This window comes from Triturus cristatus, chromosome 5_2 (genome assembly GCF_964204655.1).
Source record: "Triturus cristatus chromosome 5_2, aTriCri1.1, whole genome shotgun sequence".
Lineage (NCBI taxonomy): Eukaryota > Metazoa > Chordata > Amphibia > Caudata > Salamandridae > Triturus > Triturus cristatus.
In genome coordinates, this window is record NC_140588.1 from 971,715,975 (window position 1) to 971,738,760 (window position 22,786).

General features: G+C 42.8%; 1 protein-coding gene across 3 annotated transcripts in view; it reads left to right on the forward strand.

The window, feature by feature from the left end:
- PAK3 (p21 (RAC1) activated kinase 3) overlaps positions 1 to 22,786 on the forward strand; it is a 347,852-nt gene that overhangs the window by 129,319 nt on the left and 195,747 nt on the right. For all 3 annotated transcript variants that reach the window (XM_085608185.1, XM_085608186.1, XM_085608184.1), the window contains exon 2: positions 16,118 to 16,314. In XM_085608185.1, the coding sequence (XP_085464311.1) occupies positions 16,140 to 16,314 (175 nt within the window). In that variant the 5' untranslated portion in view covers positions 16,118 to 16,139. The remainder of the gene's footprint in view (positions 1 to 16,117; positions 16,315 to 22,786) is intronic.

Genomic DNA, 22,786 nt, shown 5'->3' on the forward strand with positions numbered 1-22,786 from the left:
AGATGTTAGCAGTCTACCTTATTTTTCATTTCGGATCATTGTTTTGATTGACAATTGAACTCAAAACAGAAGACATTAAAGAAAGTATGAGCCAGGTTAAATGCACTCTTAAATAAAAACGGGCCTGCCCAACAGAGATGGCTCAGACATAGTTAACCTGTCAGTTATGTATTTTTGTTTTCTTAAAGTGCAAAATCTGGTTACCTTCTCAAAACTGTTACACCAGTAACTGACATAAATATCTATTTCTGTTGTGATCTAGAGTGTTGCTAGATGAGTGTTACTTTTCACTTAACCCCAGGATACATTCATTTTACGCTGTATTTCGTCTTCAAATGTAACTGTAAAATTAGATTTTTTGTATTGTACTGGTTTTTTTTTCTTCAAAAAACGTTTTATGTTTTGTATAGTGCTACTTTTCATTTTGCGGCAGAGTCCGAGCACTTTAAACCTTTATTGGCATTTCTTTGTATGTTTTTCTATTGTTCAGTGTCCAGGCTGTCTTTAACATTCACATTGTCTTCTAAGAGAATCATTTAGGTTACTATTCACTTTACTGGCACAGTCATGGAGGATTTGTTTTCTATTTGAGTTTATATTGTTGTCCTTTGCGGTTCATTTGGGGGCAGGGGATGCAAGGTGGGGAGGGGGATGTGTGTGTGTGTGTTACTCCATTGATGATTTAGCTGAGACAGTAGGGGCGTAGCTTCGGTTGGTGGAGCAGGTGCAGTGGCACCAGGTCTGAGGGGCCCACTGAACCCTGGTTATTACTCTAGTTTAGATTTCAAACAGCAGCTAAGGGCACCATTTCCCTCCTTACACCAGGGCACACTGGCTACGCTACAGCCATTGGTTGAGTAGGTGGACCTGCACCAAAATTCTGTTCTAATGAGTGGCATGTTGCATCTTATTTTAGTGCCTGCGTAGCCGCATCAGGAACACCCATGGAGAAGTTAGGAGGTGGAATCTTTATACTCTACTTACCGCCTCTTTTTCTGATGGAACCTAGACTGTTCCCAAATCTCTTAAATTTTGATCTATGGTACTGTCCATTCAGTCATTCTGTTCTATTAAATCACTTGAGATCAGGCAATATATTTTTGATCTAGTGTTTCATTTAAAAAAGAAATTTATATGCCTATTTATATGTTGCAAAGTGATGGTCGCCACTATGTATACGTGAGTCGCAGTTTTATTGGAGAAGAGTGTTTTTTGTTTTGTTAATAACTTTGGCTACGTTTGATAATCTTCACAAAACTTTCCCAAAAAAGTTCATCCACCTCTGCTTCTTCCTTGAAAGTTTCAAGGTGATTTATCAAGCAGGGTTAAGAAAAAGGGAGGGGACACTTTATTCCTTGTGCAGTTTCGATATGGAATGTTAGACAATGATACAGAAAAACAGCAAGAAGAAGCAAGCCAAAATTGACAGAAAGATAAATCTTTACTGAAAAAGCATGCTTTTTATGATTTGGTGTAAATCTGTTCAACTGTTCTTGAGAAAATAAGGTTCACATGCTAGAGCTAACTAGTGGCGTGGAAGTCCTGCGGTACCAGAATTCAAAACAAAGGTTTCTGATTGGCTGGTCCTCCGAAACCAAGAACCTCTGATTGAGAGACCACATAATGAAGAGAAATGTAGAGACCACCATTAAAGGGCATGGGGACTCAGTCTCTGAGTCTTAGTCCTAAAGAATTATTTTAAAAAACATGAGGGCAGGTTGGGGATACCCTGACACCCTAGCCATTGTGGGTGGATGTGAGGGGTGTTCCAAAAGGCCAACCCCACGCCCCTGGGCAAAAAGAAAAAATATTTAGTTTTTTGGGCCGCTGTGGTCATATGATACTGGGGCTGGAGGCAATGTCACCTTGACCACCAAACGTGGTCTTGCTGTATTACTGCGGGACCAGCAATTTTTGTTAAACTAATGTGGGTTAGGAGTTGTGGGGTGTTTTCTGTCCGAGGAATGTTGGCGGCCTGTGGGTGATGTTGGGTTCAGTCAACCCCCCCCCGCCATGAATGGCTTATTGTTATTGTTAATCATACTTGTAAAGCGCACTGTAACCCTGCGGGCATCCTTGAGCTGAGATACATATATACCATCATGCCTGCTGCAGAAACCTACAAGGTTGACCTACTAACTTCTTGGAAAGAGACAAGTTTTTATTTTCTTACGGAACACTAGCAGGTCCTGCACCTGTCTCAATTCGGTGGGCAGACCGTTCCATAGCCTGGCAGCTGCAGTACCAACGGCCCTACCCCCTGAATTAGCTCTTTTAATCCTTGGTATTTTTACCAGGTTAGCCGAGGAAGAGCGGAGAGTACGGATGGGAGCATACCATTTGAATCTGCTCTGCAACGTTTTAGGCTCAAGCCCATGCAGCGCCTTATAGACAATGCATAATGACTTGAACTGTATCCGCTGCAGAACAGGGAGCCAGTGCAGCTCTGCCAGGGCCTGGGATGCCGAAGATCGCCGTGGTCTCATAAGGGCGAGCTTTGCCGCCACAGTCTTGACTCTTTGTAGTCTCCGAATCAGATACCTAGGAGACTCCAGTAGCAAGGAGTTACAATAATCCAGACGACTCAGGATAACGCTCCTTACTACTAGAGCTCTGGCCTGGATTGGTAACATCGGAAGAATCTTCCAAAGTGTCTTAATAATTGGAAAACTACTCCCCACAATTTTGTTGACTTGAGTCTCTAGGTTCAGTTTATCATTAAAACTGACTCCTAGATTACGTACCTTCTCAACAGGTACCAAAGGTACATCCGTAGGGATAGGCCAGAAGTCAATTGGAGGTGTAGGCACCACTTTCCCTATCGCACAGTGTAAGATCTCTGTTTTTTCAATGTTAAATTGCAATGAGTTGTCCCTTAGGAAACTTTCACGCCTGTATGCAAGCAACAGTAAAATGGCTAAGGATGTCTCGTGATTCCCTTCTAGAGACAGGATCAGCTGAGTATCATCAGCATAATTAACAAAGCTAACATTAAATGACTTAATGATTGCCATCAACGGGCTCATATAGGCATTAAACAGTATAGGGCTAATTGCCAACCCCTGGGGTACACCATGCTCAATATCAACAAAGGCTGATTGATAGGGGGGGGGAGAGCCACTGCTTGCCGTCTGTTAGCCAGATAAGATTGAAACCATCGCAGGGCCACATCCACCACCCCCATTCCCTCTAGCCTAGCTAAAAGGATCGCATGGTTGACCGTGTCGAACGCAGCAGACCGGTCCAGCAAGATCAAAATAGCTGAGTGTCCCCTGTCTGCACGCATTCGAAGATTGTCCAGCACGGTCACCAGCGCGGTCTCTGTCCCATGTCCCTGGCGGAAACCAAATTGAGCGTCCTCCAGTTTATTGTTAGTCTCTAGAAACTTTGAGAGTGTCCTACTCACCAGGCGCTCAATAATCTTCACTGGGTACGGTAAAAGAGAAATGGGCCTGTAACTCTTAAGGCACAGGGGGTCAAGATTTGGCTTCTTCAAAAGCGGCGTAACAATTTCTTGTTTCCAGCAGGGTGGCACCAATGCACTATTTAAGGATTGTCCAAACAACTGGCGGAGTGACGGGAAGAGTTCAGGTCCTAACTCTTTCCAGGTTCTATGAGGCAAGGGGTCCAGAGGCGAACCTGAAGAAACACCCAGTGCTAATTTGTTAAAGTCCTCCTCTGAGGGTAGCTCAAAATGGTCTAACACGGTCACCTGCTTATCTATCTTAATCCCACCATCCTCACTCCATTGAGTGTTTACCGATGACTTGTCGTCCACCCCTCCGGGATTAACCGGGCCACCCGCTTTCATCCCCATAATGATCTTACTTATTTTCTCCTCAAAAAAGACTGATAAATTATCACATAACTCCTGTGTTGGACGGATCTTATTTTTTGTGCAGTCTGGGCTGGCAGTATCTTTCACAATTTTGAAAATGCTCCTCGTACTATTAGATGCCTTCAAAATGACATCGGCATCATATTCTGTTTTTACTGCAGTAATTTCTTTTTTGTAGCTATTTTCCCCTTCCATATAGCTTTTTCATTTTCCGCGTACTCCTTCCTCCAGTACCGCTCAGCATATTTACATTCCTTTTTTAAATTCCTCAATGTTTCATTATACCAGGGGGCAGAAGGTTTACCCACTTTCCTAATAGTTTTTAGCGGAGCAATCTGATCAATTTTGTTGTTGATACCCTCACAGAGTGCTGTGTAGTTCTCATCTACCTGTTTCTTGGGGTCAAAAATCCCATTTAAGTGAAAAACCTGGGATATTTTAGCCCTCTTCACCAATACATTCCAATTCCTACCTATATAACTCCTTTTTGTCTTTGGGAAAGAGGCACTCAAACTGAGGTTAGTCACCCGGAACCTTACCAGGTGATGATCAGACCATCCCACTGGTAGGATGCTATCCATACTAATGGATTCTTTATCAGCAAATATCAAATCCAGTACATTGCCTCCCTTGTGAGTAGGTTCTATGACCCATTGGACCAAATTCATATCTTCACAAGACTGTATAAGGTTTTTATAGCCTGAGTCCAGCTTCCCATTGGTCCACAAGTTAAAATATCCTAGAATTAGCATTCTAGCATGTGTCAATGCCATATTTCTAAAGACCTCGGCCAGATTCTGTTGGAATTTCACAGCGACTGCTCCCGGAGGTCTGTAACAGAGAAGCCCAATAATTCAATGCCTGTCACCTCATCAATATCCATTGGTGAAAAGTCCCACAAGTCTTTAAAGATGATCCCCACCCCTCCACCCCCCCGCCTCTACCATTGAGCCTAGGCTTATGACATGCTTTGTATCCCAGTGGGCAAGTCAGGCCCAGCTCCACACCCGAACCGGGGGAAGTCCAGGTCTCTGTTATAAACAGGGCATCCAGCCTATGTGATTCTAACAGAAGACGAATCTCTACGTGGTGCTTTGGCAGTGATCTAATATTAAGTAGGCCACATCTCAGAACATCCAATCTAACAAAATCAGATTCCGGCCCGCTGTCCCTTCTAGTTTAACCTCTCCTGCTCCACTTCCCTGGATCCCTATGGCTCTCAGTTCTTCACCTGTGTACCTGCATCCCACACTTCCTGGGATAGCCCTTCCCAAACCGACAGCATAGCTGGCGCTGTGTGCGGCGGGCGCAGACGTGCTCGCCTTTGGCGCGCCTGTGGCGCGGTCGTGCCAGCGTTCACTTTTATGGGCAGGATTTGAGCAGCAACTAGAGCGCTGACCCCCAAACACAGTGGGTTCGAGTATGCTCACAAGGTACTTTTTATAAAAGCATGCAAGATCAGCAACGTGCAAATTCAGCAGCTACACACAGCATAACATGTATCTAGACGCTGCACGGTCGCGCCAGCGCGCTCTTTTAAGGCCATAGGCATTCGCCGTGCACAGCTCGCTGCCTCATAAGGCTGTGTGTGGCGGGGGGGTTTGGCGCAGGGCTTGGCCAGAGACTTGTGCAGTGGAGGTTGGCCACTGACGTGTTGTAATAAGATCGAAATTCTAAATTTACGTTACAAAAATACCACAAAGATTATTGAAAAAAACTGTCGAGTTATATATATGTAAAAAGGGTAGCAAGATTTTAACTTGTGGTAAAAAAAAGAAAGTTCACAAAAACAAAAAAAATTAAAATTCTCCAGTTATACGTAACTGAGCGAAGTATAACTAACACCAACATGACACACTTCTTACAATTTCACTTATCTGAAATGTTTGGTGATGTTATTTGTATTGCGGGGTTAATCAAAATAGTATGTAAAATCCTCTCAAATTAAACATTACCTATAAAATCGAGGGATCGTGGTTAACTGAGAAAGGATGGGCGAGGAATGGTGGCGATATCTTGATATTCATTAAAGTAAAAAATAAAAAAAAAGAATTATGAGATATTAAATGCAAAGTGGAAGAGAGTGGATTAAAATGACCAAAGTTAATAAGATGTACATGTACAGACGGTTTAGTGGATCCCTCAAACAAAACGGATCTCCAAGTATTACTAATTGGGCACCAGGTAGATGAAAACGGTTACAGAGAATAATGGCAACTCTCTAAACACTCTAAAGAGGAACAGTTAATCCTATACATTTTAAGATTGTAACATATTGCATTTCACCAGGCAAGTTAATATTGTATTTCCTAGGTTGTTGAAAAGGAAACCAGTAAATAATTCAACGTTTTTTTCATTCCAGAGACAGAGTTGATAATGAAGTCTGTTTGAAGCTGCTTCATATTCACTCTATGTATTATGGATCGAAATATCAGAAGACATATTCAAATGACAAAACTCAGCCCAATGTTCTGTAATTCCATATTAAACAGAGCATACTTTATAAGGGACCTATTAAAGCATTGGCTAACACAAGGGAAGAGCTGCATCATGCAAGCTTGAAAATGGTGGCAAGCACACAGAAAACTAACTCCCATGCATATACAGCTCCAGCTCCCACTTACCTGGACTGGTCCTCCGACCAGTCAAGGCCCATTCAGACCCAGCTCCACACCTCCACTGCACTCCTCTAGCACACTCTCCTCCCTCTCTCTCCCTCACCTCGCTCTGTCTCCCGCTCTCTCTTCCCTCCTCATTTTTGCTTTCTTGCCCATTTCTGACCTTTCTGCTCGTTCGGTGCCGTTCTGCTGCTCCTGCTTTCTTGCCCATTTCTGACCCTTTTCCTCGTTCAGTGCCGTACTACCAGTTCTGCATTGTTACACATTAGCGACTTTCTGATCTTTTTCTGCCTGCTATGTGGTCTCTTTCTGCCTCCTTCCTGCTCCTGCCTTTAGCCTCTCTCAGCTTCTGCCCGGTGCCACCTGCCCAAGGGGCTGCTCCAGCTTTCTTTCTGCTCCCGCCACCTTAACGCACACTATGCCTCCTCTCACTTCCCCCCGCCCCTTCCCTGCTCTCCTCCTGCGACCCCATCCCACTACCCCTTTCCCCTCCCAGGACCAAATTAATGGAGGCTGCAGCTCGACCCACTTATCTTGACTGGTCATGCGATCCGTCAAGGCCCTTTCACACCCGTGGCCTCTTCCTGCCCCCCTCTCTCTGCTTGCCCCTTCAACCTCCCCAGGCTTTTGCCACCTGCCCTGGGGCAGTTACCACCTCTCTTCTGCTGCCGGTCACATCCGAGTGCAAGAACATAGTTTGTGGTGTCCCTCAAGGCTTATGCCTCAGCTCAACCCTCTTCAACACATATATGACACCACTAGCCAATATAGTTAGGAACCATCAACCATTTCCTTTGCATATGACACCCAACTCATCCTCTCGTTATCCAAAGACTTCAACATCACCAGAACAATTTTGCTCCAATTCATGACCATTTTCGGTACCTTGATGAAGAAAAATGGTGTCAAACTGAACACTGACAAAACTGAGATTTTCCTCTTCCGCAACAAACCCTCCCCCGGGACGACTCTTGGTGGCCTTTGGAACTTGGACCCACTCCCGCCCTTACTGACCATGTTAGAAACCTAGGCATCATCCTGGACAGCAAGCTAAACATGAAGCCCCAGATCAATGCTGTCAAATCCTCCTGCTTCTATGTCCTTTGCATACTGCACAAGATATGCAAGTGGCTCCCCTGGACTCCAGACACTCTCTCACTCAAGCCTTCGTCACCAGCCGACTGGACTACAGCAATACACTTTACGATGGGACCCCCATTCATCCCCTCCGCAGACTCCAAATCAACAAGAACGCTGCCAACAGACTAGTCCTTGACCACCACAGCCGAACACACATCACCCCTTACTTAAGAAGTCTCCACTGGCTCTCGGTCTCAAAGAGATGCAAATTCAGGATCCTCACCCATGCTTCAAGGCCCTGCACAACTCTGGCCCAGCATACATCACCCACCGATTCCGTTTCCACCAACCCAACAAGAACCTATGCTCTGCCTCCCTCTCCCAGGCCGACACACCTGGATATGTCCTCAATGTACCAGAGGCTGCTCCTTCTCCTACCTCACAGCAACGGCCTGAATCTACCTCCCTCTCCACATCTGGAACACTACCACCTTATCGGAATTCTGAAAGCAGCTGAAGACCTGGCTCTTCGAATAAAACCCTGGCTCCCTTCCAGCGCCTTGATGCCCTCACGGGTGATTAGCAGTGCTTTACAAGTCAAATGATTGATTACATCTCTGTTTTTATCACATTATCAGGGCTTGCAATCAAATTGGCCACTGCAGTATGACCCTCTTTACCTGTGATGGCAGTAATATAATCTTTGTGTTCAAATTATAGTCCCTCGCCAGGCGTAACATTTCATTCTTTTAGGGTTCCATATGTCCAGGTCTCTTTTACAGACTATATTCTTGGACTTAAGATATTATGTAGATTGAATTTGCTGTCCATTATAGCACAGGAGCTGTCACCATAAATCAATCCACACTGACCACAAGACTCATACCGAAATGGATGACATGTTGAGTTCTAGCATCCAGTCAGTCTGCACAGTTACTGTTGTGAATAAACTAATTCTGGCCTTTTGGGTCTTGTGAAGGCCAAGGGTGCCACAAGTGAACTATTGAATATTCTTAGAGGTGGGAGTGCCCCCCAGATATCCATTGATGTGCGGCTGGCAGACAAAGTCCCCCAATTTTAGTGAAACTAGTCTTTGTCCCTCATCGGTGATCTCTTCTTATCAATCCTTAGAGGTGGTGATGGATATCAAAGTCCTGATTGGCTTTAATCGCCTCTTGCCCCACACATTTCTGCTACTTCTAAAGTTTGCGTTGCAGTATTGAAGCTTTTCTAACTTTGCGCATTTGGTCATGGTTATGAACACGTGTATTCGCATTTTCATTACTGTACTGCGGTATATGAGGGCTTGCGTGCTAAAAGCGAATTTAAATTGCAATATGTTCAAAATTTAGCAACTTGGAAAGATCAAAGACCATCACTGGCTGCCAGTGAAAAAGTGGATTATAAGCTTAATTATTATATTTGACACACCATGTATTCTTCATCATATTTTCCACACTTCTTTGTCGACAAAATGTGATACGGGCCAGATTAAATACAGCACTCCACTACACACAGTGTGTTCAATGTGCCACAATTTAAGTGTACAAAGTGTGAAGGGTGTCTATTTAGGGCCTAATTACGAGTCTGGCGGTCCGAGGACCGCCATACCCATGGATGCGCTGCAGTGGCGGTCCAGCCATCGCAACACTGGCGGTCCGAGGGCCCCATTAGGACTTGGGTGGTCAGACCGCCATGGGACCACCGCTGCCACCAGGTTACTGCCGTTCCCTTGAGGAGACGCGGCGGTCAGGAGGCCGCAGTATGCTTGGCAGGACCTCTTTGGCCACATTTCTGATTTGTTTGAACATTTTTCTTCGCTGGATAATGCTGTTCATTGGAAAGATTGTATAACATGACACACGTTTTTACATAATGTAATGAGTACAACATTAATTCTGATGCAAAGCGGTCTGAATAGTAAATCTAATGGCAACTTTTTAATTTAATTTTGTAGTGAACCCCTGAAGAAGGGCTTAGGAAGCTCGAAATGCATTGGGTAAACATGATTAACTGCTATGAATTAACTATGTATTCTAGCGTGCCTCAGAGAAAGACCTGGATAGGCGTATCTGTTGCATTAGAAGCACTGGAAAACCTAAACATCTGAATGGAGAAATGAAAAGAGAAAAATAATTTTGGAGTGAATAAAAATAATATAAAATTGTTAAATACGGATATGCTGCGGTACTTTTGTGAAAAGCCATGAATCAAGCAGTGCGCCTGGCATAGTAAGGATACAGTGCTTCAGTTTTGATGGTTCCCATGGCAGGGCCATTTTCAAAGGCACCGCTGCCTTTGAGAGACACCGCAGCAGGAGCAAACATGCCGCCCACCAGACCACTTTTAGGTTGTAATTTTGCAGGCGGGCAGCAGTGACTTGGCGATGTGGAATGCGGCGGTGGTGTGCTACTCCCCCCCCCCCCCCCCCCCGTACCACCAAAAGTTGTAATCTGGCCCTTAGTGTGCACGACTCCAAACTTTGGAATAATCTGTTTTACTATCGTTGAAAGGAACAGAATATTTTTAAGGCTGGGCTGTTTGACCATCCATTCTGTCTGTATGACCAGAATGTATAGCAGTCTCTGCTACACATAGTCTCAGCAGATTTCTAGACTACGAAGAGGGCTCATTTGAGGTGACCGTTGCTCTCAATATGTGACATTTTAGATGGGTGAATTGAAATTGATGGAAAGTTTCAGTTTTGTGCTTGGTCTTCGTTCAGTCTGCCTACATGTGAAGTTAAAAGGGAAGCTGGCGGTACAGATGTTCTAGCATTTCTAGGTCCGCCCGAGAAGACTTATGGCCATCAATTTTCTATACCTAGTTTTGCCATATTTGTTGATGAGTGTCTTGGCATTTGTTATCTTTTTTTAATTGACGGTCCTCAGCTCATTAGCTAAGGTGCTGAAGTGTGGGTTGCTATCAGGAGTACTTGTTTTATTTTTTTATTAGATCTGGCTTAACATCACATCGGTCCCATTGTTGCCAGTTCTTTTGAAGATAAAGAGATTGGGCTTTGACTTGGGACAAGAGAGTATCTCTCCCTCACCTCATGCTGTTTTGTGTATGATGCCCGCTCCCAGGGAGTGATTGCATTGCGATTCATGAGAGACTATTTGACCATCACAAAAGTACTTTGAGCCATCATACAATAAATTCATTTTCTCCTTGATGCATTATGTACTGACAGCAATAATTTCTGGTTTTTTTTACACTGCAAGAAGCTTAAAAAATGTTTTACTTTAGACTAAAAATGCAAGCCAGATGTATTGGCTTTGCCAATACTTGTGTATCTATCCCTACCTAATCAGCTTATTCACTCTTTCTATTCAAATATTAGATAGTTTATAGAACTGAGATTTCACCATAGTGATATTGTAGATGAAATACTCTAAAGAATGAAACCTTGAAAGTCTCTAGTGCCAGGATGTACTTGTGTCCTAGCACACATCTTTTTGCACTACTAACTTGAACTTCGTCCTACAGAAAGCGCCATCCACATGTGCTAAATACACGTCAATGTGTTTATGCTCTTAATTGAAACTTGCAAATGGGGAAATCTACATGTAAGGCAGATTTTCCAAACATTTACATTTAGGTTCAATGATGAAGGTAGTAATGACCCACAAAATCGTAACCTTTCCAAAGAATTTCACACTCCATTTCTGCTCTTACAATAGGTACCAAAAACATCTAGATCAAGTATATAAATGTTATTTGAAAAATATCAAAAATACACATTTTCAGAGGGTATGCAGAGGGAGATTTCTCCATATGGAAAGCAAATTGTGGGTGGTGAAAAAACTAAACAAAGGTATATCTTTACTCTAAGCAGCCTACTATGCACAGAAAAAATATTAGCCAATTTAGGATCGTGTGAATTCATAGAAATGTGGATTTCAAGAATTTCAGTATTTTCACTATAGATTTTGGAATCCCAAGCAGTGAAAAAAGTGTAATTAGTAGTTGTAAAACTTTTAGTGAGGTTTCTCTTTATTGGCAATATGCTATCGATGAATCAATCAGGGGTTTGGTGCAGCTACTCACCCGTTAGCGTCTCAAGGCGCTTAGGGTGAGGGTGGCTGCTGATTCGTCTGGGTTCAGTCGAAGAGCCAGGTCTTGAGATCCTTCCTGAATTCGGTCAGCGTCGGGGATTGCGTAAGGTGGAGGGGCAGGGAGTTCCAGGTCTTGGCAGCAAGGTAGGAGAAGGATGTTCCTCTGGTTCTTGTCTTGTGTATCCGAGGGACGGAGGCAAAGGCCAGCTGGGCGGAGCGGAGGTGTCTGGTGGGAACGTGAAATGCGAGCCGGTGGTTCAGATATGCTGATCCAGCCTCTTGGAGGGCTTTGCAGACATGAGTGAGGAGCTTGAAGGTGATTCTTTTGTTGACTGGGAGCCAATGAAGTTCACAAAGGTGTTTGGTGATGTGGCTGCGATGTGGGGTGTTGAGGACCAGTCTGGCTGCGGTATTTTGAACGTTCTGTAGTTTCCTGAGGAGTTTCCAGGTGGTGCTGGCCTAGAGTGCGTTGCCGTAGTAGAGCCTGCTGGCGAAGAGTGCATGGGTGACCATTTTTCTTCCTTCGGTGGGGATCCATCTGAAAGTCTTTTGAAGCACGCGTAGTGTGTGGAAGCTTGAGGAGGATGCAGCGTTGATCTGGCGGTTCATTGTGAGCGAGGAGTCCAGTATGAGTTTGCGTGCTTGGTCTGGGTGGGTGGGGTTCCCAGTGTGTCAGGCCACCCAGATTCATTCCCAGGCAAAGGTGGTGGTACCCAGGATGAGTACTTCCATTTTTCCCGAGTATGGAGACTTTTTTGGAGGATAAGCACAACATTATTATTATTATTGATGTAACAAATGATGTGTGTTTTTGAAGCAAAAACACCCCTGCATGTGATTACGGTAGACAAGGAAGTACAGTAGAAAGAGCTCACGTATTACCATTCCTGCATGCTTCCACCACAAGTGTGATCTTACTTGTCCACTGAAGATCCAAAGGATTTGGGAGTATAATTGATTATGTAAATCACTGAATATCTTATGAGACAACAACATTATTTGAACATTTCTTTTGGACAATATTGATGGATAAATGTATTATTTTGCTTCTATGATATTTTGCCTCACTGGTACTTGAGAATGAGAATAACCTTACAATAAGCAGGGTTTCGAATCTTTGATTTGATATTGTGTGATTGGCAGCTCTGAGCAGCGGTTTCTGCTGCGAAACGCGTCAGCTGGCTTTGTTCGATACATTTTTACAAGTGACAATAAGGGAACAGAGTTGACTTTTTGCTACTTCTGGACTTGTTTAGTAGATCACATTATTTACCTTTGGGCCTCGCCTCCTACACCTGTGTAACTAATTCAACATTATCTATTGACTTTTATGTGCTCCCAAATACTTTATTTATATTTCAGTACTTGACAGAACTATTTGCTGTGCACTATAGATTTTTTTTTTTAGCAAAATATATAAATAGGCTTGGACAGAAACAAGTCAATAAAATGCATTACCAAAGTATGTGTGTAGGTTAATAGTCATTCATGCATATTGAAATTGGAAAGTCCATCTAAACTATCAATTTGTGTCTATTTGTTTCTTTAAAGGCACAAGCCTTCTCAGTCAGTTAAGGAATGCGGTCAGTTTCTCTTTAAGAAAGCAAGTTCACTGCAGCTGCCATGCAAGATTGCACCTCTGCCTGGGGCAGCCTCCAGATCCTGCAAGGAGAAAGGCAGACTCTTCCAGGGGAAAGCCCTGTGTGTGCATACTGTTGAGTAGAAACGATCCACTCCCACACCCAATCTTAGCCAACAGGCATGCAAGCTTATTTAAACTGCGTAGTTTCCTATTGGCCACTTGTGTCTGTTTTGCTTTCACAATCCTAATTATTCCCTGGTTTCTTGTCCAAGTTTTTTCTATTGTGTCACAGCTTGCTGACACCTTTAACCTGACGTTCCTTGCTTTTCCCAGCCTTTCAATAAACAACCTGCTTGTCATGCATGACTTCTGTTTGATGCCATTAGCATCAATTATTGAATGGAAATCCAGCTATTCACAGCTGTTATGTAACGGTGGGAAAGAAAACGTGTTTACTATTCTTGTGATGTCACTAGGGGAAGCGCGAGCTTAATGTGTTCCATGGCCTTGCCCAGGTTAGAGCTAAGTGACGAAATGGTGACTGGCAGTCTCGCCCACCTTCTTTCACCTCTTGGGACTCCACAGATCTGAGGGAGGTGGCAGAACAGGGCTAGCATGCTGCCTGTGCCAACCATGGCTTTCCCTTTTAGCGCAGGTCTCTACAGACCTGTGTTCAAAAACACGCTGCCACAGAGTCACGCACGGTCAGTGGAGCGCTGGCTTTCTGCTCTGAAGAGCGTAGTACGCAGTTTTGAGCAGGTAGGGGAATGAATGGCACAGAGGGTCGTGCGGATGGATGGCATTAAATGTAGTTGGTTGGGGTCAGTTGCAGAGGGCCAGGTTTTTAGGTCGAGCCTGTAACAGCGCGCATGTGCTGTTCTGGCAAAGACTTCATGTAAGGGCTTTCAAAAACTGACTTAACAATCGCACACGCTCGTGCTTTTTGTTTTGTCCCACGCTATTGGACTTTGCGTGCATCTTTTTAACAAAGACAGCACGCAATTGGCCAAAGGCGGGCGCATTGCTCCTCCCATGGCCTATTGGTGTCGGTTACCCGCACGGCCGCCATGTGGTTTCAATTATCGTGCCCAGACATGGGCATGATAATTGAAATCCGATGTCTCGCTGTGGCACCAGCGCGCACCACTCGTCATTTGTGTCATAGTGCTAATGCATTGTGTATATTCTTTTCTTGTAATAGTGCTTTAATCAAGGTTACGTATTCGCGTCCTTAACACAGCGTTTTGCCTATTTGCTGCATGTTTCAACGACTGCGTCAGTTACTTGTGCTTCTTATTATGTGAGGTACGTATTTCCTAGAGCGGTCTTTTGTAAATCCACTTATTTCAGTTATCGTTATCTATCTGCTTTTCTTTACTTTGAGGATTAGATTTGTTTTTGCAGCGAACCACATATTTCATTCTCTTAAGAACCCCATCTGTGTCTCGCAGTGTTTATCAACCTCTGCTGCGTTTACTATTTTCAGCGCGCTGTATTGCGATCTTCCTTTTGAGCACCATATACGTTTTCATGCTGAGCAGTTGCTCCGCGACTTAGCATTCGCTTGGAACACTTGGTTTTGTTATTATATTTTGCTCAGATATTCCCTTCACTGCATATTTTGTATAGCGTTGTCTTTGAGCAACTTAGCTTGGTTTGGCTTATAGTACCAGTTTGTCTTCAACTGACACTTGGTGATGGCGGCAGCTTCTTGTCTTTTACATTTTTCACTCAACAATAACGGTTCCAGCTCGTCCCCTTGTTATATGAGGTCTGACTGGGATTTGAGAGACATTGTGACACCAGTCAATATGCAGTTCCTTAAAATAACACCCATTATTATCTGCTGTAACATTCCATCTATCTTCATTCAGCAGTCAAAACAAATATTCACCTATTAAGAAAATCTGGAAGCCCCTGCCTCCCAATAACAAGCATTTGCAATGCAATAGGTCTCGCAGTTGTGAAAGTTTGAGCTATTGGCATAGTAAATGACGATGCCTTTTATTTACGTGTTGGTTTTTAAAACATGAATAAAAGGCTTTGTCATTTACAATGCCAATAGTTTAAACTCTCGCAAATGCGAGACCTATTGCATTGCAAATGCTTGTTTTTTAAAATTAGAGGTAATTTTAGTGAGTGGTGGGAGTGGTTAGCAGGAGACTAGTTTAAAAATAAATTATTTTGGTGGGGATACCATGTTATGCATAGTTCCCCATTACTCCTGTGCTAAGCTATTATGTTCAAAGCAGGAACAAATGATTTGTAGACCATATGTTCCTTAAAATTCTAGGTGGGTAAGAAATGCATAGTCAATATTGTTCTCCTGCGTGTCCTGAGTGACATCTTAGGCAATTTGAACTTTGATCACACTGTCAATTTGATGCCATACATAACCACTCTGTGAAAAAGATCCAGGTTATTCTCCATTACTCATTTATAATACTATTTATGTTAGTCTAAAATCCCCTGCCTCAAGATCATCTATCCGATCTCCTAAGACTTAACTATATCTCAATTACTTTTTTTTTTACATAGTCAGAATCTAGAATGGCCTAAAAAAAAAGATGCTGTGATGTTGACGGTCAAAATCTCAAATTTTAAGCACTAAATGTTAACCTGGGGAATCAATGAAAAACCGTTTCAATTTGTGGTGGTATATTGACCACTTAATGTAAGTTTCAAAAGAGCCATCTAGAAAGAGATAAATGCTTTTGTTTAATCTGATGTGACGGGCTTTAGAATTCTCCACACAAGCCGTGGTTTGTGGTGAACATCTTCTTTACTTGCTCTTAGCATGTCTGTTGATTTAGTGAATTGTCTAATGTGTTGATCTACAACATAAGATCTAAAAAAAAAAAAAAACTGCTTCCCCAAATAATGATTTCCATATTTTTTGTTTCTGGTATTAATTCTTTTTCTGCTTCTTCTTTGATCCTAGGAGGTTGTGAGGGCTGCTGAAGATGTCCGATAGTGTGGATACTGACGAGAAACCTCCGGCTCCTCCACTGAGAATGAACAGTAACAACCGTGACTCTTCGATATTGAACCACGGCTCGAAACCACTCCCGATGGCCCCTGAAGAGAAGAATAAAAAAGCGAGACTACGTTCCATCTTCCCAGGAGGAGGGGATAAAAGTAAAGTATCAGTGTGGGGCTTTATGAAGGGGTCATTACGAATGCTCTTGGTCTCGTATTTGTGGCTTTGTTTTACATTGTTTTTCAGTGGATTGGAGTCTTTGCCAATTGTTTCAGGGGTGTGGGTATTTGGTGATTTGATTGTTGTGTAGACTTGTTCTCAAAAATACTTTTTGCATTGAAGTGGCACACAAAACTGTACATGCAACAACACCTTATCACTCATTCATTAATGACGCAACAACTCTCGCACAAAAATCCTCATTGTAGAGGGAAGCACACAAGGTGATCTTGGGCCCTGCAAGCATGTGTAGCTTTCTTAATACATATCTTGGTGTCCATCTGGTTAGTGAGAGCCTTACCGAAAAACCCGGCCATTAACCTCAATAAAATACACTAAGAATGCTTGATGAAAATTAGCAGCACCAAAGAACTCTATCAATTTTTACCCTTGTCTTACCCCTTGCTCTATTCCTGTTTGCCACAAGTTCAGTCCGTTCTGCTAATCACATGTCCGTTTGATCACTTATATAAAAAGGTCATGTCAGGGCCAGAAAATAGCTAATAGAATGTACATTCCCTAGTAATACATACATGTATGGATTTGAGGAAAACTGTTTGGTTTATGCATTTGAGAGGGGACTGGAAAAATGCAGCTCAGGTATGAATCATTTAAATAGTTTCAAGTTAAGTTTCAAGTTTAGTTTATTATGATATTAATCTCCGACGGAGGTCCACATAACATCTGACAATAATAAAAACAATGGTGCGTAATAAAATCAGCATACAAAAGTATTAATTCTTCAACCTATTACATAAATCACTCTAAGAGCATCATTTGCTGACGTTTATAAAGTGACAACGTGCATAGCACCTTAGAAGAGATATGAATTATGCATACTACGCCATTAGTCAAAAAATTTACTTAGAGCAGTCGTCAGGGAAGTCCTGATTGATTCATGATGAGGATCCATTATAGTACAGATATACAAAAAAGGGGATAGGAACCTCCCAGCATGGTACTGCCCAATCTCGCTGTTAGACGATACAGTAAAAATATTAGGGTATGTCCTACTTTGAAAACTTGAAAAATGGGCCGAAGAAAACAAATCTTTTCCTAAGGTACAATATTGGTTTCGCCCTGGTCTAGGGACCTCTGAGCAAGCATTAAATGTATCCCTCATCATGAGAAAGTACGTCAAGGTCTGAAGAGGAGCCCTTCACATGGCTTTTATGGACCTCTCCTGTGCCTTTGACTTGCTAGTTAGGGGGAAACCATGGGAACTGATGGAGCTTGCAGGAGTTGAACCCCCCCTTGTTGAACATTGTTAGGCGCCTTCACTTGAGTACGACTACCAGTGTTCGCTATACACAGCACAGAGAGCCTACATGTTCCATAATGGTGGCAAGAGGGGTAAGGCAGGGCTGTATTTAAGCCCAGTTTTTTTTATTTATTTTATATTAATGCTTTGGACACAGCCCTGGGCTCTTGTAGTAATGAGACCCCAGAATCTGTTCTAACCCAGTCCCAGTTTTACTTAATACGAATGACACAGTTTTAATCGTACAAACAGCAAATGGTTTGCAAAAACGCATAAACGGCTTTAATGCTTATATGACTAATTTAAAACTTACAGCGAATCATAAAAAATCTTTTATTTTAACTAGCGGTCCCTAAAACATAAAATCGGAACGCTTTTTTTTAGTGTAAACTCCAAGATCTCCCACTTTAACTACCTAGGTATTTTATTTGAAACTGTTTTGACCTGGGGTAGATTAATTAATCAATGAACTCAGAAAATATGGATAGTCTGTGATTCGATTTTTAAATTCGCAAGAAAACTGGGCCACAAGCCCACAAAGGAGGTAACTATTTTACAAGAGTAAATGCCTTGCTGTAGGAACCAATGGAACAGGTGTGTGGGGTTATAAATCCCTGGGAAGACTGCAGGCAACTGAGAATACATTTCTCTGTAGGCTTTTATCTATTTCCAAATCCATCTCTTGTTTCATTTCGCACCTTGAGTTGGATATGGGGTTTTTGGAAGATGTTGCTAAAATAGCTCAACCTTTACTGTGGGTAAAAATATGGAGCACCCCAGAAGCTGGGATTTCTATGTGTGTGTTTAAGTGATATTAGAACATTGGAATGTTGGGAGCTCCATGGAAGACAATGGAGTGCTCCCTGCTTCTACGGGCCGGTAAAGGCCCGCAGAGCAACATTCCAATGTTTTACAAAGGCCTCTCGAGGCTTGAGGGAATTTAAATCCCCTCAAGCTTCGGGAAGCCTTTGTTTTATTTGTTAGAACATTCTGCCCTCTGGTTGCAGAATGTTCTAATACCCTTATAGCCCTTCGTAGCAGGGCTATACCGGCTATTAAAGTCCCGGTCCCTTGTTAAAGTCCCTCGCCTTCGGCTTGGGCCTTAAACGCGGGAGCGGGCCTTTAATAGCCGGAATAGCCCACTACGGCAGGCTATAAGGCTATAATAGCTCTATCCCAAGACTGGCATATGTTAGGTGTACTCTTTCTAACTTAGACTTAAGAACACTTTTTGATTCTCCAGAAAGTATTGGACCACAAACAAAAGCCTTAGTGAAGCGAAAATTCCTCTTGTATAGAGCGGAGGCTCGAATGGCGAGAGCTTCAGTATTGAATTACATACCAGTCTCTACCACTTCTGGAATGGAGTCCTTTTTAAAATGGATAGTAAATTCAGAACATACATTTTACTTAATAAGATTTAGATTAAATACAATCAATTTCCTAGTTGCTTTTCCTTGCACCAGACCTTGGTTTGCATCTTTACCATGCTGTCCATGTGATGCTTCTTCCAGTCAAACCCCTGCACATTTTGTGCTTTTTTGCACCTTGTACAGCACTTTGAGAGTTTGCTTTTTACACAATTTTAATGCCTGAGCATTTTACCAAGAAGGGATGGATTTTTAAAACCTCTTCAGAAATGTGTTTTTCTGTTCTTACTTGCATTTCTGCTGCTATCAAATTAAGAAGGAAATATGACTCTCTATGTATTTTATTCTGTGCTTTTATGGTAATTTTAATGACTGAATAAAGATTATCAAAATGAGAGAGGACTGGGAAAATGCAGCTCATTTATGAATCATTTAAATAGTTTCAAGTTAAATTTCAAGTTTAGTTTATTATGATATGGATCTCCGACGGAGGTCTACATAACGTGACAATAATAAAAGACAATGGTGCATCAGCAATAAAAAGTATAAGTTCTACAGCCTATCTAAATAAATCACTTTAAGAGCATCATTTGCTGACCTTTTATAAAGTTACAACGTGTATAGCACCACTGCAGATAAATGAATATTGCATACTCTAATCTTATAAATACAACCTTTCGAAAGTGACATTGTGCATAACGCAATATGGAATATGTAAATATTACGTATTGCAGTATGAAGCCCAAAGAAGCACTTTCTATATTCGGCCCACCAGCTCAACAAGTTACTTATTCCCAGCCTCTGAAAGGTGGCAGTGTACATAGAAAGGCATAAGAGATGCAAATACTGCATATAAAAACTTAAGCAATGCATTATTCATTTTCTAGCCTTAGTAAAGTGACAGCGTGCATAGCACAACATAAGAATTCATATATTGCGTGTTCTAGTCTTATGAATGCAGCCTTTAGAAGTAACCTAATTTAAATAACTTTAAAACTGCGCCCTTAAATCTTATACACAACATAAACGTTTGTGTTGCAGATGAACGTGTCCTGCGATGCTTTCCCTGATACTCCATTGCTGTGCCGTGTGATCCTCTCTGTGAGTTAGGCTCACCTCCGTGCCTTCTCTTTAGTTTGAACCCCAATTCTGTAAAGTACATTAGAAGCACTCCTTTTATAAGAAAGACGCGTTTTCCCCATACTAATTCAGGTCCTTATGTTGTTTTTCTCCTTAAACTATGTGTAGGGTAATTTGCAGAGAATTCAGTTCTTCTGGTTGTTGCTTGTATGATCCCATGCTGTCTGCTTAGACAGCGTTTCTGTCCATCCTCCAGTCTGAGAGACCACTAATGGGTGGGGATGTTGGTGAATAAAGTGAGGTGACCATCAGACACCAAGTCTGAAGCTGTTGTCCATCACATCAACATGCACAGAGAGTTTGTAGGCACTGCAGAGTTCCCAGATAAGGGATCGAAGCAAGCGGGTTTACGCAAGATGTGGTAGGTGGGGCCAGATACATTACATATTCTGAAAACCATCCGCTTGGAATGCTTATTGTGCAGTGTTTCGGAGTGCTTGAGGCACTTGAAAATCGAAGACAGTGTTACTTCTCTGTCAATGAGTAAAATGTGTCCTTTACTTACTTTACTGTTCACAAAGTATCATAGAGCATTTTTGTGGCCTGGGGCAGGAGGTCACAGCACGTTTCCCATTTTCTGTGTTTTGCAAAAAGCGCATCCTTCACTGGGCATCGCTTCTCAGTACAGTTTTGAGTGAGCATGGTGCCAAAATCCTCAATGGGAATGTGGCCCATGAAGAGTCCCTCCTACCACATGGCAGGAGAATAGTTCAATAGCTGGTTCCTTCTGTGGCCCAGCCTGTCTCCATCCTCTCCTCCCTTCAGGAGATGGAGGAGAGCAAAGAGCCCTTGATGTTGATGAGACTAGAGGATGAAGTCTGGTAAGTGGATTTGAGGCTCCACCTGCCCTAGGGTAGGGCATCCATCTCTGCTTTCACCCCGCCCGTTTGACTGCATATGCTGATTCTGTCCTGTGTTAGAGGGGAGATTGCACTGTGCAAAAAGCATACTAAAGTATGCAGCCTGTACATGCAACGCCCAAACATACACTAGTATGGAGCCGGGTCTAGTGGCTTAATGAACTAATGCTTCCACTGTAGGGGTCTGTTTTCGACCTCCTAGCCACGGGTTCAAATCTTGGTGGGTCCACTCACCCTTTCATTGTTCTGGGGTTGATAAAATGAGTACCATTGAGTTGGGTAACAAACATCTGTTATTCAGCGCCTAGACACCCTTGGGTGACCATGCGCTTTACAAATGCACGTTATTGCTGAACAGGATTGCATTTATCACTTTTCCAGCTCCTTGTATTGATCCAAGCCCTGCTGCGTGTGCCATTATTACATGCATTGATTCTGGCAAGAATGTGCACTGTGCTACCTTCTACACATGTTGACTTGTTCTCTGTTGCAGGCAGTGATCTGTGCCCTGCTCCTTCTACTTGCAGTGATTTTCTGCAGTGATCTATGTGGTGATTTGATTTCCTACCATATCCTTAATTGCAACTGCACTGATCTGTCTCTCTGTATGCTCCATTGTTCATGCACTTACATGTAACCTGGAACATGCTTCATTCTACATACTTTGACCAGTGCCCTAATGCATGCATTGTTCTGTGGGTGTTAGATGCAGTGATATGCTGCCTGCTCCGTGCGCGGATATGCTGCCACATACTTTTCCCCCCCTTATCTGGTGTTCTTTGTGAAAGAAATCTATTGATTGTTTTTCCACTCTTAGAATAACACTAGTAGATGTTGAGTAAGTGCACTTCCGCATCCTTTAATTCCAAATTCAAACTGATGAAATATTAAATTAGTCTATGATATTTCCCTTTAAAATGCAGGTAAAGGTGTCACAAAATCTCCAGGACATAAAAGCTGCTCTGTATTGAAATAGAGGCATTAGTGGCATATTTGGTTCAATTATACTACATTTTAAAACCTGTTAGTGTCTTTTATGTTGGTTAAGGGAGTGATTTTGTGTTTCATGTCAAGTAAACTTGCTGTCGGTTTCTCTTTCCACCCACGCACCACTGAGTGGTGGTGGCCGTGAAGACCTGGGTAGGTACTGAATTGTGACACATTAGTTGGCGGGTGACCGCATCTGTCACCGCGCGACATACTTTTCAAAAGATACGCGTACGAATGTGGCATGCCTTTCAGAATACAACCAGGTCACAGAGTGAATTGTTGCTAAATATTGGGTAGTTGAAATACGGTGCAAAAGCAGCGGGTCCATTTTTAACATCCTTTCACTATATTTTATTTTAGAGGGGCTATTTAGTGTTGAGTAAAATGAAATCGTTCTGTTTGCCCAGTCATGCCTTTCCAAGATTCAACTACAGGAAATTCTAGAATGTTCCTTTGCATGAGGATGTCTGTTTGAGTTTTGAGATGTATTGCGACATCATTCAATGGATGGCCCCTTTAAAGGGACCCCACGCTTTTTCTAGAGGGGGTTGGTGTTAAAGTAGAGGCCTGACCCAACAAGATGAACCAGGAAGAGTTCTGTCCTTCATCAGGAATCGACCTGCAGGGCCGGACTGGCCGTATCGGGCATCTGGCGGTTCCCCGGGAGGCTTGAAGGGTGAGGATGGTTTTGCAGTGATGAGGGACGGTTTTGTTACTGGGGACTGGTTTTACAGCAGTACTGCAATATCAGCCCACAGTAACAAAAGCAGCAAGCGTTTCCTGCCTCCCG